Raw genomic sequence first — 18,391 nt, 5'->3', positions numbered from 1 at the left:
GAAGGTCAGTATAACTGGATCCTAGAGTCCATACAGAGGACCAAAGTATTAGAAGTTTGGAAAGGTAGCAAGGGGCCAGGTCGTAAAGGGCTTTAGAAGCCAAGCAGAGAATTTTTCATTTGATCCTGGATGGTATAAGAGGAACCACTGAGATTTGTTGAGACAGGAGGTGATACTGTAACACTTGCACTTTAGGAGGGTCAATTTGACATCTGAGGTGAGGATTAACTGGATGAGGGGAAACTTGAGGCAGGGATGCCTACTAGCAGGCTTTTGTAAGAATCTAGGCCCGAGGTGATGAGAACCTGCTGGTGATGGTTGTGTGAGTGAAAAGAAGGGAACATATACAAGAGATATTTTGAAAGATAGAAATGGCAAGACTTGACAACCGATTGGATGTGGGGGAATGAGAGAAAGAGTGAGGAGTTACGACACCTATATTGTAAGCCTGGGTGACTAGAAGGATCGTGATGCCTTCTACAGTGAATAGGGAAGTTCAGAAGAGGGGAAAACCTTGGGGTAAAGTTAATGGGTACTCTTTTAGATATGTTGAGTGTGAGATGCCTTCAAAATATCCACTTTGAGAGATGTCCAAGAGGCAACTGATGATGCAAGACTGGAGCTCATGAAAGAGACTGTATGTAGATCTGAGAATATCTGCAGAGAGATAATAATTAAACCCATGAAAGCTAATGAGATCACCAAGGGAGATAGTATAGAGCAAGAAGAGGGCTCGGGACAGGGCCTCAGAGGACATCCATGTTAGTAAGTGTGACCTGGATGAAGATCCAGAAAAGGAGACAAGTGAGAGAAGAACCATAAGAGATCAGTGTTGAAAATCTAGAGGGGAAAGAGTATCCAGGAGAAGGGCATGATTAACAGTTTTGGAGGGTGCAGAGAGATAAAGAAACACGAGGATTGAGAAAGACTGTTCAATTTATCAGTTAAGAGAGCATTGGTTATGGAAATCAGATTGCAGAGCTTTAGAACTGAGTTGGAGGAAAGGAAATATAGGCACTCATTTTAGACATCTTTCTCAAGTTCAGCTGCAGAGGGGAGGAGAGTTATAAGATGATGGCTAGCAGAGATAGTAGGAATGAGGTAAGAGTTTTTTTAAGAATGAGGAGACACCAGTGTGTTTGTAGGCAACATAGAAGCAACCTACATAGGAGTAGGCAGGAAGAGATTGAAAATTAGAGTGGAGATAATGAAAGGGATAGTCTGCTAAAGATAGGAGAGGAGGTAGGATCAAATATACACATAGGAGGTGTTTGCCTTGTCAGAGAGAAGGACCATCTCTTCATGAGTGGTGAAGCCCTAATAATGGGAGAAGACACTGTGTAATGTGTGATGAGGAGGAAGGGAAAATTAGGAGCACTCCACACTCAGTGAATGGCCTCATTTTTTCATTGAAGTATGTAGCAAGAGAATGGGGGGAGCTGAGGAAGGTATAAAAGATTATGATAAAGGGAAAAACCAAATTAACAGTCATGACTGTGAATATAAATGGGATGACCTCACCCATAAAATGCAGGAGGATAGCAATGATTTAAAACAGAATCCAATAAATAGTATGTCGTTTACAAGAATTAAACTTGACACATTCACGCAGAGTTAAAATGAGGGGTTGGAGCAGAATTTATTATGCCACAGGTTAATTCAAAAGCCCTCTAGTGGCAATTATGATCTCCGACAAGGCAATAGTAAAAATGACGTCATTAAAAAGGCTAGGAGGCAAACCAGGTAATGTTTAAAGACCCCATAGATAATGAAAGAATATCACTACATTAAAACTTGACCGAAATGTCACTAAACTCTGCATGGCCTTTGACCCAGTCATACTTCTGTAAGGTATAATATATCCCAAAGATGTCAAACACATAGGAAGAAGAGCCGTATGTGCGAGAATATTTATAGCAACAGACTAGATGCCCATCAATTAGTAATTGGCTAAATAAATTATGACATATGAATAAAATGGAATATTATTGGACAATTGATGTGATGAAAGGAATGGATTCAGAGAAACCTGGGAAGACTTTATGAATTAATGCAGAGTAAAATGAGCAGAACCAGAAGAGTATACAATGACTATAATAATAGAAAGGTACTTTGAAAGACTTTAGATACCTGATCAGTGCAATGGCCAGTCATGCCTCCAGAAGACTAATGATGAAGCATGCTTCCCACCTCTTAGCACAACTGATGACCTCTCAGAATGAAGTATGCATTTTCAGATACAGCTTATGTATGAATTTGTTTTGCTTGATTAGACTTATTTATTACAAAGGAAGACATTTTCAAGGGGATATGAGAGAGGAGTGAGTGTATAGTAATAATGAAAAAAAAAGAAGAGGATTTTCTGTTTGATCCTGGAGGCAATTGGGAGCTGCTGAAGTTTATTGAGTAGGGAGGTGACACAGTATGACCTGAACTTTAGAAAAATCACTTTGACAGCTAAATAGAGAAAGAACTTGAGTGGGGAGAGTTTTAAGGCAGGGAGACCAACCAGCAGACTATTGCAATAGTGTAGACATGAGATTTTGAGGGCCTGTACCTGAGTGTTAACATTCAAAGAAGAGATGTAAAGGTATGAGGGAAGAGGATAGAGGAGAAATTTTATGAAGATAGAAAAAAAGGGACTTCTCAGATGATTGGAATCTCTCAGGTTCTTTCTAATAATTCTGTTTCTGTTTTCTAATTCTTAACTAATTTTGTACTTGACTGTACTCCACTTTAGACATCCTGTCGACTCTCAGGGTTCCATTCCTAGCTCTCTGTTTTAGTTTTTGCTTTAAAGAGATGAAAAACTACAATGTCATGTTCTGTGGGAAGTACATTTTTGTTGTTGTTCAGTTATTTCAGTTGTGTCCAACTCATGTCTCAACTCATGTTTGGGGTTTTCTTGGCAAAAATACTAGAGTAGCTTGCCATTTCCTTCTCCAGTTCATGGAGATGAAGAACTGATGAAGAACAGGTGAAGAACTGAGGCAAACAATGTTAAGGGACTTACCTAGGGTTGCATAGTCAGTAAGTGTCTGAGGCTAGATTTGAACTCAGGAAGATGAGTCTTTTGGCTTCAGGCCCAGCACTCTACCACTGCACCACCTAGCTGCTCATAGCTAGCTGGGTACTTTGGGATCACTTATTTTTCTTGTCTCAATTGTTCATTGTGTCTATTTCCACATCCTGCATTATAGAGTATGAGGTCATCCAACTAGAGCCTCATCAGGCTACCCTTACTACAGAAGTTTTATGTGTCTTCACCCCTACTTTTTTTGCTCTTTGCTTTGCCAAAGCGAGTGCTTTCACCTGTGTTCTTGATCCCCTCCACTTCCCTTTTGCTCACAAATGTCTGAGTTAACAGGTTAAGAGAGAGAGGAGTGTGGTATTCTAGGCGTGGAAATTACACCAAGAGCGTGAGCAAAGGCAAACTCATGAAAGTTTCAGTAATTGTTTGTGGGGAGTGCACTGGGAAGAGCATGTGTGGAAGAGAGTGATTTGAGATGAGACTGAAAGAGTGTCAGATTTTGGTGGTTGTTGGACACCAAGCAGAGGAGGCTGAATTGGGCTCCAAAGGCACTACAGAACCACAGAATATATATATATATATTTTCGGGGGACTAGGCAATGGGGTTAAGTGACTTGCCCAGGATCACACCACTAGTAAGTGTCAAGTGTCTGAGGCCAGATTTGAACTCAGGTCCTCCTGACTCCAGGGCTGGTGCTCTGGCCAGTGCTGTATCCACTGCGCCACCTCACTGCCCCACCACAGAATATTTTTAAGAAGAGTGATATGACTAGATCTTCACATGTAAGAGCTTATTCTAGTGGTAGTCATTCAAGTCAACAAACATTAATTAAGCACCTGCTATGTGCTAGGTGCTTGGCTAAATGCTGGGGAGACAAAAGAGGGAAAAAGACATTCTGTTTTCTTAAGGAGCTCACAATCTAATGGGGAGACAACAACATGCGAAAAACTCAGTACCAACAAACTAGATACAAGATAAGTTGTAAATAATCAACATTCTTAGAAAAGGTGCTACAGTTTACTATTATGTAACTTATTAACTTTGGTCTCTGGCTGTTTATATTTGAGAAGTTTCATCTGCCAAAAACCTTCTCTGTCTTAAAAAATCCCAACACTTCCTACTAAGAAAAATAAGTATAATATATAATGTGACTGTGATTTGCATTTCAGTGAATAAAGTGCTGTAAACATAGACATGCTAAAGTATAAATAGCTATCTATGCTGCATTTTTTTTTTGTAGTTTGCAACTGCATGCAGACTTTTCATGTTATACACTGCTCTAGGGTTTTCAAGTACTCTCCTCACACCACCACTGAGTAAATAGTCCAAGTGTTATTATCCCTTTTTATAGATGAAGAAGCTGAGGCCCAAATAGGTTAAATGAAATCTCATTAATGACAAGTCCAGGACCGGAACCCTGGTCTCCTGCCTCTTAAGTCCAGTTTCTTTTTCATTATATTTTAGAACAAGAAGAATTAATAATTATAGAGCCCTTTAAGATTTGCAAAACACTTACTGTATCTCATTTGACCCTCACAGCCCTGTGAGGTAGGTGCTGTTATTATATCCATTTTACAGATGAGGAAACACTGATTGAAAAAAGTTAATGCTTTGCCCTTGTGTCTGAAGCATCTTTCAGTTGGTCCTGACTCCAACTCCAGCACTCTGTCTGTTATTCCGCTTCACTGTACCTCAGTAAGTTGAAAGGCATTTTAAGAGAAAAGTATGAAGTAACAAAACCATAGTTATCAACTTTGCTTTAGAAATTAGTGAAGATTTAAATTAAACAACAATGTAGATTGTTTTAAAATATTTGCCATTAATCGTTTTATTTTATAGTTAAATGCCTTCCCTGCTTATTCTTTAGACATTTTACATCATTTCTGAAAATTATAGATTCAATAGTTAATTGTGCCATGGTTGTAAAGTTAAGTTGATCATGGCTGCAGTTGCCGTCTGTAGTAATCTTTGAGCCCAAGAGTATAACATCGGACACTGCAATGCTTCCATTTCTTCTTCCACTATTTGTATGAAAGTGATGTGACCAGTTGCCATGATCTTAGGTTTTTCTTAAACGTTAAACTTCAAGCAAGCTTTTATACTCTACTCTTTCATATTCTTCAAGAGGGTCTTAATTCTTCACTTTCTGTCATCAGAGTAGTATCATCTACATATCTGATATTGTTGATATTTCTCTTGGCAACCTTAATTCTGACTTCTGAGTCATCCAGCCTGGCCTTTTGGATGTCCTCCACATATAAGTTAAATAAATAAGATGACAACATGCATCCTTGTTGTACTTTCCCAATCTTAAACCAGGGTCTAGTGAGGGCTTTTTTTTTTGTTTTGTTTTGTTTTTTTCAGAACATGAGAGACATGCTAGCAGGCAGTACGTAAGGAACAGGTACATTGGGAAAGATGAAGATTGCAGAACAGAGGGATGGTTGTAGGATTGATCTGATGGAGAAGCCAAGAGGGGAAGGGATCAGAAATATTTGTAGAAGGGATGGCCTTGGAGAGAAGAAGGGCCACTTCATTATCAGAGACTGGAGTCAAGAAGGGGAGAATAAAGATGACGTCAGAGAATTCAGAGGTAGAGAGAAATGTAGACAAGGAAACTCACAATGAATTGCTTCAATTTCCTCAGGAAAGCATAAGGCAAGCTTCTCATATGAGAGGGAAAAGGGGAAGGTTATCACAGCTAGTTCATCCAATCTCTGCTTGAAGACTTCTCATAAAGGGAAGCCACTATGGAGAACTCATTCCATTTCTAAATAGCTCTAATTATTAGGAAGGTTTTTTTTTAATATCAAATCCAAATCTACCTCTCTTCCACTTCTACCCTTGTTTCACCCCCTAGGGTCAAGAAGAACAAGTTTAATCCCTTTTCCACAAGGCATCCCTTTGAATAATTGAAAACTGCTGTCATGTCCCTGATAAGCCTTTTGTTTTCTAGGTTAACCATCCCTGTGTTTTTTTTTTTAACTGAATCTCATCTATCATGTTCTCCAGTCTTCTCACCATGACAGTCACCTTTTTCAGAACACACTCCAGCTTGTCTAAAATTTTCCAAAAATGAGGCTATAAGAACTAAGCTTAGTACTCCAGAAGGGGTAGATTATAGTGGAACTACTATTACTTGGTTTTGAACAGCTTTTTTTTTTGTCTGTCATGCAATACTGTAGACATGCTGAGTTTGTAGTCCATTGAAACCTAGATCATTTCTCTCAGGAATCATTATTTAGTCATATCTCCCCCATCTGATATTAATAAAATAGCTTTTTTGAACTCAGGCATAGATCTTTCTATTTATGCCCATTAACTTCCATCTTATTAGATTTGTCCTATCATCCCAGCCTGTCAAGACCATTTTGGATCTGAACTACATCATCTGTCATGTTGGTTATCATATTATCTGCAAATCTAACAAGCTTATCACCTGTTCCTTTATTTTAGCAACTGACAAAAACATTGAAGAGCACAAAGTCCCTGGGACTAAATCCCTGGGACATTCCACTATAGGCCTCCTTCCATGATATTACCCATTGATTATCTTATAACTTTTCATTCAGTCGTTGAGCAAGTTCTAAATACACTGTTGTTCTAGCCCATACCTCTCCATCTTTTACAATAAGAATAGCAAGACACTATTAAATTATTTGCTAAAATCTGTGCATATAATATCGACACATATTCCCTCTGACCAGTTCTGTTGTCAAAAAAGGTATAACCTTTTTTTTTAATGAAATCATGCTGAGTCTTTGTGATGACTGCTTTTTCTAGATGTTCACTAATTCTCCCCATAATAGTACATTCTAGAGTTTTGCCATGAATTGAAACCAAACTAACTGGTCTGTTGTTCACAATTTCAATTTTTATTCTTTGGGGGAGACACATGCCCTCCTTCAGTCCAGTAGTCCAGTAGTATTTTACCCATTTTGCAAGGTCTTTCAAAAATCATCAACAGTAGCTCAGCAGTCACATCTGCCAGTTTTCTCAGTATCCCAGGATATAGTCCATCTAGGCCTGATGATTTTCACTCATTGAGGGCAGCTAGCTTTGCTGATTGTCTGTTTGCTGATCCTGGGTTTTTATTCCTGCCTAACCATTTTTGTTCTCTACTTCCCAGTTAAAGATCATTCTCCTTGGAAAAGAAAACAAATAGGACTTGAATAGTTTGGCCTTTTCATAGTAATGTGTTATCAGTATCCCATCGTTCCAGCCTGCAGTCCTCTCCCTTGTCTGATCCTTCTCTTGCATGTCCACCATAATTAAACCTTTTTGTTATCCTTAACATTCATAACTAGCCTCAGCATTCTAAGCTTTAGTCTTCCATGTACTCTTCTTATAGGACCAATCTACTCTGTTGTAGCCATTCATTACTTTCCCTTGTTTCTATCCTCTAAACATGTCTTTTAAAAACATAAGTTTATAAAGTAAGTTCCATGTGCATCACATTGTTCTCTTTACCTTTTATCTCCCCCCCCACCTTTATTCCCACTCACTGGAAAAATTTCTGCTTCTGTCTTTGGAATTTTATTCTTGAGTGCTCACATCTGAAGACCATAGAAAAATCTGCAACTTCTTGCCACGACTTCTGATTAAAAAATTCTACTCTGGAGGATAAATTTATGATTCTGCAAGGGGAAGTCCATCAGTTGTTGGAGAAGTCAGTTGACAGACATTAATTATGCACTTACTATGTAAGACACACTGTGCTAAGAGCTGAAAATAGAAAGAAATGTAAAAAAAGTCCTTGCTGTCAAGCAACATACTTTCTAGTGGAGGAGACAACTACATATAAATAACTACATACATATAAAATATAAAAACAATTAGCTCACTCCACTCCAGATTAGAATCTATCTTGTTTGTGAAGGGTTCTTTTGCATATTTCATTACAAAACACTCCACCATTAAAAAGTCTTACTTTACATGTAGTATTAATCTTTCACATTTTAAGCCCATTTTTTCTCTCTGTACTCTTCATACAGATAATGGCAGAGACTACACTTGTATTATTGAATAATTCCTATTAATATTACTTAGCAACACATAGGACTGTCAAAATTATATTTGTAAATTATTAAAATTTTCATGGTACATGAATTATTTCTTGAGTACAAGTTGGGTACTTTTGGAAACTAATACCCAACTGGTACTCAAGAAATAATGTATGTTGCTTGACAGCAAGGACTTTTTTTGCATTTCTTTCTTCAGGGAAGGTTAATGGGGGGCCAGGGCTTTAACTCTCTTCAAGGAAAACTGATGGCAGTCCTATCCCAAAGAGAGGGGAATATGAGAACAGTCAATAGAGAACCATATTGCTGACTAATAGAAATATCTTATTGATCATTCTTTTTGTATCAAAAGGAAAGTTATAATTGTAATCAATATTGAGAACAAAGTTAATTATTATAACATATATGTGTAATTTATAAGCATTAAGTGTATTATATGAAATATTTTTAAAATATGCTTTTATCAGAAGTTTATATATAACTGAAAACAGTTTAATGTACTTATGAGCCAGTCAGTTTTAGAGCTGAAATCTTTGGGTAACCAATATTTGGTTTTGTAGTCATTTGAATTTTATGATTCACAATTTGGCAAGATATGTGAGTAATTCAAGTATTTGAGTGTTTGCAATGTATACCATTACTGTTCTAGGCATGTCAGATTCTTATTCTGAAAAAGGTGGCCAGCCCCTGATGAAACAGATGGTCATTAGGTGCCCATAATTTCAGGCTTGTTTTTTGTGGAATACTTAGGGAAGTGTCTTAAAGATCAGCCCCAACCCTTATGTGACTTTTTATCTTTGTAGAATAATTGAGATCATACTCAAGTACAATTATTGTGTACCATATTTATTCAAATATAAGCCACACTTCATTTCTCCACCCTTCTCCACCAAAATCTATATTATACAACACTTGAACACTGCCAACAATTGGTTTGATTTTTTTTTTAATTTTATGCTTTTTTTTTCTTTTCAAATGCTATTTCCTTTTAGACTATGTAGCCTATATTCAGAGACATCCTGTATTTTGATCAATACCATAACTCATGCTGGCTCATTATCCACAATGATGGTTAATGATGAAGCACATCTTAGATTCCAGTAATTATCCTAATAATTTAGTGAATGTTTCCAGCTTGTTACTCAGGAAAGCATGATCTTTTTATGTAACATTTCCTTCAGCTAGATTCTATAACTCCAGACACACAACTATAGTTGCTGCTTTAATTCAGACCTTTCTAATTAGATATATGGAGCTTATTTTCAGTAGTACTAGTAATATATTTAGATTTCATGTCCTAACCTCCAGGTCCTTATCAGGTTGTGGATATGGGTTCCCGAAGACTAAAAGCAGAACATAAGGTCTGATATCCTCTGTAAACTACACAAAGGTAGCAAAGGCAAACATGGTGCAGTGAAAAGAATGCTGACTTTGGAATCAGGGGTCCTCAATTCAAATCTTAGCTCTGCCACTCACTACCTATGTAACCTTGGGCAAGTCACAACCTTAGCATCCTCATCTACAAAAAAAGAGATTTGAATTAGATTAGATTCCAAAGTCATGTCAAACTCTAAATCTACAATCTGAAAGTCTGTTGTTTGAGATCAGACAACAAAATTTAGAGAGATTCAATTCCAGAAATTTGGCCATCAGGTAATGAATTTTTTCAGCTATAGCAACTCATGAAAACCATTAATTATGGCCTATAGGTATTGTTGTTGATACTGGTAGAGGGAATGCTCAAAATAATGAAATTAGGCCCCTAGAACAAGAGGAATTGCCACTGATTGCCATAGCCATGTTTATAATTACATTGTACTCAGGTTTCTAACACAATATCCCACAGGTATTGTGGATGATACCAAAGAAATATGACATTTCCCTTGCCTCCAAGAAACTTAAACCACTGTCTGCAGTTTGAAACATATTGAAGTACCTGGAGATATAATTTAACCAGGCACCCAAGAATAGAAAATGGCAATATATTTTTGTGACTATAATTGCATTTTCTGAAAAGTTGCTGATTATTTAGTAATATAATACTATTTTTGTTTTTAGCCTTCAGGGGATTCACAAGAAAAGGATGAAGAAACTGAAGAAGAAAATGAATTTCCATCCTTTTCAAAATCGTTACCACCTACATCAGACAAACAATTTACAGGTTTTTCTAATCTTGAAAAAACTGTCAAAAATGAAACTCGAAAGACCTGTAGTACCTCAGGTATATCAAATCCCCGAAGACAATTTTCTGGACCCTCATATAATGCCTCTAGTGGTAGTGGTAAGAATACCAAAAATCCACGGAGGTTTCAATTATTTACTTCAAAAGCACCTAGCGGAGATCTCCTAGAGAAACATTCTGCACGCTTTACTAACAAGCAGCTGCCGTTCACTCCTCGCACTTTAAAAACAGAAGCAAAATCTTTCCTTTCTCAATATCGATATTATACACCAGCTAAAAGAAAAAAGAGCACCCATGATCAGTTGATTGAGGCAGAAACCCAGACTGACTTAAGCAGGTATTGAACATATTTAGTAATAATGTTTGGTTAGTTTAGGATGCTACCAATTAAGATATTATTCTTTTTTTTTTAATCAGACTTTTTAATAGCACAAGTGTCTAAGCAGTCTTTTGGTTGGGGTGGGGATGATAGGATTGGAACTTGTATATGGGTCATTGAAAACTCTAATAATAAGTCTTAGGCTAAATGAGAGGAAATGTTCATAGCCAATTGATTGTTAACTACATCAGGTCCTTTATAAACATTAGTTGTGTAGGCCAAGAGTGCAGAACCTGTGGCCTTAATGCCACATGTAGCCTTCTAGGTCCTTGGGTGCAGCCTTTTGACTGAGTCCAAGTTTTACAGAACAAATCCTTTTATTAAGACAATTTGTTCTGCAAAGTTTGTATTTAGTCAAAGGGCTGCACTTGAGGACCTAGAAGGTTTCAAGGCCTTAGGTTCCTCACTGCTGGCTTAGGTCATTGTTTCAGGCCTAACTAGGGGTACCAACAGAATCTGTGCATTGAAAAAAAAATTATGTATTTTTTCCAAGTCATCCTTGTGATGTCATATTCATTCATTAGTTTTGAGTACAGTAAGATGGAGTGATTCAAATAAAACAGAACTCTTCAGATATTTTCTTTCCTTCCGTGGTTAGTCATTTGATGAATACTTAAATTTCCCCTCACAGATGTCACTTATCCAGCAAATTCTTCTAACTTAGGAAGAAAAAAATCCCTCGGGTTACATTGGATCATCAGTGAACTAAACTGTGACAATAGTTTCCTAAGTGATCTTCTTGTGATTCAAGACAGTTGAATACCTTTCCAGAAGTCACTCTGAGTGTTCTAGAGTCAGTATGGGAAAGTGAAAAGAGCCCCAGATCTAGAGGTAGAAGACTTGAGTTCAATTGCTAGTTCTTCCAGGTATTGGCTGAGTGACTTTGGGGCAACTCCCTCATTCTCTGTACCTCTGTTTACTCATATGTAAAATGTGGAGGTGAAACCACAGGACCTCAAAGGGGGACCCATCCAGCTCTAAATAAAATGCTTTGAGTTTATACAATGAAGGAATATAATTCTTTATGTGTTTTCTTACAATTCTAATATATAATAGAGTGGTACCCCATTATGATACTGTTATGGAGAATAGGACTGTTACTTTACTTACAGGCTAACTAACATGTCATGTATTTTATTTTGTGCTTATTATGTTTAAGAGAGTGAGATTGTTTTAATAAAGGATATGTATGTGAAGAAAGCTGTTGCTGAATTCAAAAAAGGAACACAAGAGTATAGATTTAGAACTGGAAGGGACCCCACAGGCAAAGTCCAACATTTTCATTTTACAGATGAAACAAATGACACTCAGAGAGGTTAAGTGACATGTCCCAGGTTTCACAAGTAGTAAGTGACAAGCAGGATTTGACCACAAATCCTCTTTCTCCAAAGCTAGTGTTCTTTCTCGTATACCACCCTGATTTTTTTTCTTCTGTTATGCTTACATAAAATTGAGGGGTTTTTTTTTAAATAAAAATAATAAATTTAGAAATTTTTTGACCTTTCTATTCAGTGGTCATCTCAAGTAGTACAAATAAATTTACATGAAGAATTCTACACTAAATGCATAGAAATTTCATTGATATTAAATAAATGAATTATGGAATTGATGCCAAGATGAGTCTGGGATATCTTTGATTTGTATAATCTTTTAAAACTTACAAAATATTTTCCTCTAACAACAATATTAGATAAGTAGTGCCTGTCTTATTAATCCTATTTTATGGGTGAGAGGCTGAAAATAAAGAAAAACTCTAAGTGTGCCTTTTCTGGAGTTTTTCATTTTTAGCAATGATGAGATTGAAAAATAGATAAAGCAAAAATGCTCAGATTAAAAATCTTAAGTTCATTGGTTTCCTAACCAGCCATCTTCAGTGATAGTCATGAGAAGTAAAATCTGACAAAGTTCTGGCCAGAGGCATGTTTAAATCTCAGAGTAGATATTGTTCCCTAATAACAAGTTGACTGTATTATTGAAAGTGACATTTCATTTAAACATGTTGCCATACATATCTTTATAGTTACATGTACTACTTCTACACAAATTTTATCTTTATCACAATTTCTGTATTTTGACACTCCTAATAAATATCTTTTGAAATATTACAGTTTTAAAACTCATTTTGTGTCAGCTGAGTTGAACAATATAAATTCAGAAGAAGTGATCATAAATGAGGTAAATATAAAAGGTCTTTTTATTCTTATATTTTAGTTATAGATACATTGATGTGAACTTGCTAAAATGGAGACTGGAAAACGTAGAACAACCTGTAATCTGTACTTTTAGTAGAACCTTGAAGATTGTGGTGTATGTAACAATGTATATGAATCCAGTCTGCACTAATGGAGAAATCACCCATTGAGGAAATCAGAGATTCACTCAAGTATTGACAAAGTGATGCATGCCTGACTGTATATGTTATGGCCAAAATATTGAATTATCTGCAAATAGATGTTCCTTTGACTAGCCAGGTGGATGCTGTACAACTTCAGATGATCATTTATAAGCTAATTTGTAGCTTTATTTATAAGCTAATTTTATCTAATTATTTATAAGCTAATTTTTTCTGCATTTGGTTTATAGAATGTGTGTCACATATTACATTTAATTGATACCAATGTGTTTAAAATTATGTTTGCAAAGGAACCAAGTAGAATTAAGTTTATAAATTAGCTAAAAACTTTGCCCTTAAACCATCTATATCTCCTTTGCTTTTATCACAGAATCTGAGTTGAAAGGAACTCTTGAAGCCATCTAGTCTAAACTATATCTGAATGAGAATCCCCTCTCCAACATGTCCAACAAGTGATCATTCAGTCTGTGCTTGGAGATCTCTCGGGAGCGAGAAGCAACCATTTCTAATAGCAGCCTAGTCCAGTTTTAGATAGCTCTAATTGTGAGGAGGTTTTTCCTTATATTGAGCTGAAATCTCCCACTCCCCACTTTCTATCCATTGCTCCTAATTTTTGCCTCTGGGGTAAAATTGAACAAATCTAATCCCTGTTTCATATCATATCCCTTCAGATACTTAAAAACAACTGTCATATACAAATTACCCCTATGTCTTTTATACAGGCTGACTATCCTCAGTTCCTTTACCTGATACTCATATGGCATGACCTCCAAACTCTTCACATTATGCTCCTCTTTGGCACACTCTATAACTTTTCAATGCCTTCCTAAAATGTGGTGCCTAGAACCAAACATAGCTACAGATGTGGTCTGATCAGGAAAGATTACAGCAGGACTGTCATCTCTATTATTTTGGATATTGTCCTTCTCTTAATACAGCCTAAGATTGCATTAGTATTTTTTCCCAGTTGGCATATAGCCCTGTTGATTTATATTGAGCTGGAAGTCAGCTAAAACTCCCAAATCATTTTCATAGGAACTGTAATCTATCCATACTTTCCCCATCTTGTGCTTAATGAAATTGATTTTTTTAGCCCAAGTATAAATATGACTTTACATTTACTTCCACTGTTTCATCATACTAGATTTAGCCAAAAATTCAAACCTTTTTGAATTCTGGAACCTGATTTGGTCATCCAGTATGTTAACTAACCCTTCAGGTTTATATAATCTGAAAAAATTGATAAGTATTATCCAGATCATTGATAGAAAATTTAAATATCTCATAGCCAAGGATACATCCCTGAGGATGGAAGCACTCTGCTAGAGATACCGCTTCCTAAGTTGACAGTTGCACCATTAGCTGCTCTTTGGATTTGGCCATTCAACTACTTCCAAATCCTTCTCCTTTTGAATAAGGTTTACTTTCCTTGCAATATTCAATTTTATTTTATTCATGAGTCCTATTCTACCTACCTTTGAGGAAAAATTTGCCTCCTTGAGGTATGATCTCTAGTTCATCTTGATGCTTTGTGCATTTGGCCATGTGTCTTATATTGCTTTCTTGAATTTAGGTACCAGTGAATTTCTGAACATCTCTACTTTTTTCCTGTACTTTAGCCACTTTCTGTGGAATCTAACTCTATATAGATATACATAGGCAGTTTTAATTTTTTAAACAGTATTTTATTTTTTCCCAGTTATATATCAAGACAATTTTTAGCATTCATTTTTACAAGATTTTGAGTTCCAAATTTTTCTCCCTTCATTCCTCCTCTCCCCTTGTGTTAAAATGGTAGACAATTTGATATAGGTTATATATGTGCCATTATATAAAATGTATTTCCATATTAGTCACAGTTGTGAAAGAAGAAACAGATCACAAGGGGGAAAAAACATGGAAAAAAAAGTAGGTAAAAAAGTATGTTTTGATCTGCATTTAGAATCCATCAGTTCATTACCTGGATGTGGATAGCATTTTCCATCATGAGTCCTTTGTACTTGTTTGGATCATTGTGTAGCTGAGAATAGCTAAGTCACTCATAGTTGATCATCACACAGTGTTTTTGATACTGTGTACAGTATTTTCCTGGTTCTGCTCATTTCACTTTGCATCAGTTTGCATCAGTTTGTACAAGTCTTTCCAGGTTTTTCTGAGATCTGCCTCTTCATCATTTCTTACTGGACAATAGTCTAATTCCATTACATTCATATACCACAGCTTGTTCAGCCATCCCCCGGTTTATGGGCATCCCTTCACTTTCCAATATTTTGCCACCATGAAAATATTTTGGCACGTCTAGGTCCTTTCCCCTTTTTTCTGATCTCTTTGTGATACAGACCTAGTAGTGGTATTGCTGGATCAAAGGATATGCACAGTTTGGTTGCCCTTTGGTCTGTTTGTTTGGTTTTTAATTTTAAAACCCTTTTGATTAGATTTACAAGATTCCAGGGAAATATAAATTTTAGTAGCCTTCATTAACTACTCTCCCCATTCCTTATCAATGGCCTGTGTTTTAAACCAAGTTCTGGAAATCCAAATCCCATCCTTAGGTACTTAACTTTTTAACCGGTTAATCACTTTATGAATTTGCCTTTTCTTCTAAACAGTTCTTGTCAATTCAACAAATATTTATTAGCTACTTGCTGATTGCTAGATGCTAGGAGACAGAAAAAATGAAGTTCCTCCCCTCAAGGAGCTTATATTCTACAAGAGGAAAACAGTGTGTACACAGCTCAATATATAAATACTTAAAACAAGGTAAATGCAAATTTATTTTTAGGGAGAGAATAATAACAGCTTGAGTTTCAAGAATGGTCTTCAGTAGGAGGTGGCTTATGAGCTGAGCCTTGAAAGTAACTAGAGATTTCAGAAGGCAGAGGTAAGGAGGAAGAGCAAAAAGAAATATCATATATAGCCTGTGCTTTAGGAGTATCAAGTTGGCAGCTGTAGTGGTCATGTGAGTGGGGAGATATGGTCTAGGAAAGTACAGGAGAATGTTATGCCTGGAGTCTGCGAAGGAAACAGCTATCTGTATCCTTAACACCCTGAATTTCTACCGCAGGACTTCATAATCCTTAGCAGTGCTTTCTAGATTTCTTTTGACAGTGTAATTTGTGACACAAATCCTCAGAAGTGTGTAGAAGTCATCAGGTTTGACAAGTCCTGGGTAACTGTCTGTCACATTCTGTATATTTATGTTTTATTAAAGGACTTTCTACTGCCACTATAAGTTTTTCATATCTTTCCTATCTTGTATATAATATACTCAAACTTACTGTTTGAGAAAATTGATCAACTCACTAAATGAACTCAGAATTGGACAATAAATTGAATCCATCCAATTACTCCCTTCTACTCACTTGGTAACCTAAGACTCTTAGGCACAGAGGATTAGCTGTATCATGTCTTCATTTCTTCTGGTGTTTGCCTAAAAGGAGTGAAAGCACAAAGGGCCATTTTCTATTAATGAGATGGTACACTTAATATCTAATAGAAAGTACTAATATAATTGAATTCTCATAATGATTATGCAGATGATTTCTACTTCTTCCCTCCCCCTCTTTACAGCATCACCATTGTGATTTATTACGGAGCTCTATGGCTCCAAATTAGTAGCATAATAAAAGCCAAAGAGTAGCATGAACCCAGTACTGATGTTCTGTCTTCCTGTTTCAGAGTACACATCTCTATGGGTGACATAAGGTGAACTATTCTTATTACCAGCCTGGTCCCCAAAGTTTTTCTGGGTTTGAGGAACACATTAGTCTTTTCAAGTTCAAATCTGATTTTATGCTTTTTGGGACCCTTTCTTAATATTATTTAAAGTGTTATCTGAGCTTTCATTAAGGTTGTACCGTAAGAAAAACATCATTTTGTCATAACTATTTGTATTAGTTCAATGATTAATATCTATCTTAATTTGTTAGAAGATAGAATTATCTTATCAGTAACCCTTATCCATTGCAAATTTCTATCTGTCTTCCTTGCTTTTTTGTAATTTATTTTTATGTAATTTTTTTAGTTATAAATCATTAAAACAGTAAAGATTTATTCTTTTATTACAGCCCAAGACATCCAATTGGAGAACATACAGAATGAAGGAAAAAATTATTTCTTCCCAGAACTTCCAGAGTAACTTAGCCTGGGAGAAAGTTAAAGAAGATGTTCTTCACTACCCATTATCAAGGTAAAGTTTTCAGAATAATTTCAACTACTCTACATCTTCTTATTTTATCTCCTCTGAAGCTTTAAGACATATTAAATCATGTCATCACGTGTCATTATAAATTCCCTTGTCGAAAAGCACATTCTGACACAGTGAAACCTCATTTTAATGAAACCAGCCATTTTACAAAAATGAAATGATCAGTAAAAATTTAATTGATGATTATGAGCTTTATATAAATGAAACATTTTAGTCCATTTTGTATAACCTAATTCATTATTGAAGGAAAAATTCAGTTCAACAAATATTTGTAAAGCACCTATGAGGAGCAAAGCAGTGTCTGAAATAAACAGAACATTAGTGCATTCCATCATTAAGATAGGACAAGGATTGGACCTGCAATTTCATTGATATAGGAAATGCTCAGATGAGGAAATTTCATCTGCCAAAGCAGACTGGCTCCTTCCCTTCAATTTATAATCACAGAGAGATGCCTAAAGCCCTGCGATTAAGAAACCTGTATAGCTGTGTGACCTTGGGCAAGTCACTTAACCCTAATTGCCTCATAAAAAAAAGAAAAAGAAACTTGTACATAGATGACATCACCAGAGTATGTTAGAGGCAAGACTTGAACTCAGGCTCTATGGTCTGCTCCCAGTCCACTATGCCATACTACCTCTCATTCTATTATTATTCTAATAAGGTAGATTATTTGTCTATAACATTTTAGAGTCAACTACCAATTTTCAATTTCCTAAGATATCCAGGTGATCTAAATACAGTTTGTAAAAGTGGTATTCTCCATATGATGAACTCCCCATCTTGAGAAGTAATATTTATGGCTTCAAATGTAGTACATGCTAAGACACCCAGCACTCTCTCCCTATAGATCATAATGACATATTGTTATTGTACTCATTCTCTCTGCTTTTAACATTTAATAGGTTTAAATTTTTCATATGTTTCTGTGTTATCCTTAGTCGCAGTATCTAAATGAAAAGCAAGTTGGAGGCTAAAGTCGAGGGAAGAAAATTGCACATACCTTATAATGGCTCCCTTTTAAAATGTTGTGATAGATTTTTTTTCTTACAAATGCAAAGATAGCTCTTACTCTCACCTATCATGATGTTCTATCGTGGAATACAGGTGACCCTGGGTTTTTAAAGACAATTCTAATAGAGCACAAGCTCCAGCAGGGCACACTAAGCTGGAAAGGCTTCAGGTATCCATCCAATAACTGTTTGGCTGTCCATAAA

At 36.1% G+C, this 18,391-nt stretch overlaps 1 protein-coding gene across 6 annotated transcripts in view; it reads left to right on the top strand.

Moving 5' to 3' along the window:
* Window positions 1–18,391, top strand: part of SPATA7 (spermatogenesis associated 7) — a 58,073-nt gene that overhangs the window by 29,728 nt on the left and 9,954 nt on the right. For all 6 annotated transcript variants that reach the window (XM_021000304.2, XM_021000298.2, XM_021000297.2 and 3 more), the window contains 3 exons: window positions 10,112–10,572; window positions 12,723–12,789; window positions 17,035–17,156. In XM_021000304.2, the coding sequence (XP_020855963.1) occupies window positions 10,112–10,572; window positions 12,723–12,789; window positions 17,035–17,156 (650 nt within the window). The remainder of the gene's footprint in view (window positions 1–10,111; window positions 10,573–12,722; window positions 12,790–17,034; window positions 17,157–18,391) is intronic.

This window comes from Phascolarctos cinereus, unplaced genomic scaffold (assembly GCF_003287225.1).
Source record: "Phascolarctos cinereus isolate Bilbo 61053 unplaced genomic scaffold, phaCin_HiC Scaffold_3;HRSCAF=262, whole genome shotgun sequence".
In the NCBI taxonomy this organism is placed as follows: Eukaryota; Metazoa; Chordata; class Mammalia; order Diprotodontia; family Phascolarctidae; genus Phascolarctos; species Phascolarctos cinereus.
Note: the sequence above shows the minus strand (reverse complement) of the source record. Positions and strands in the feature narration are given on the sequence as shown.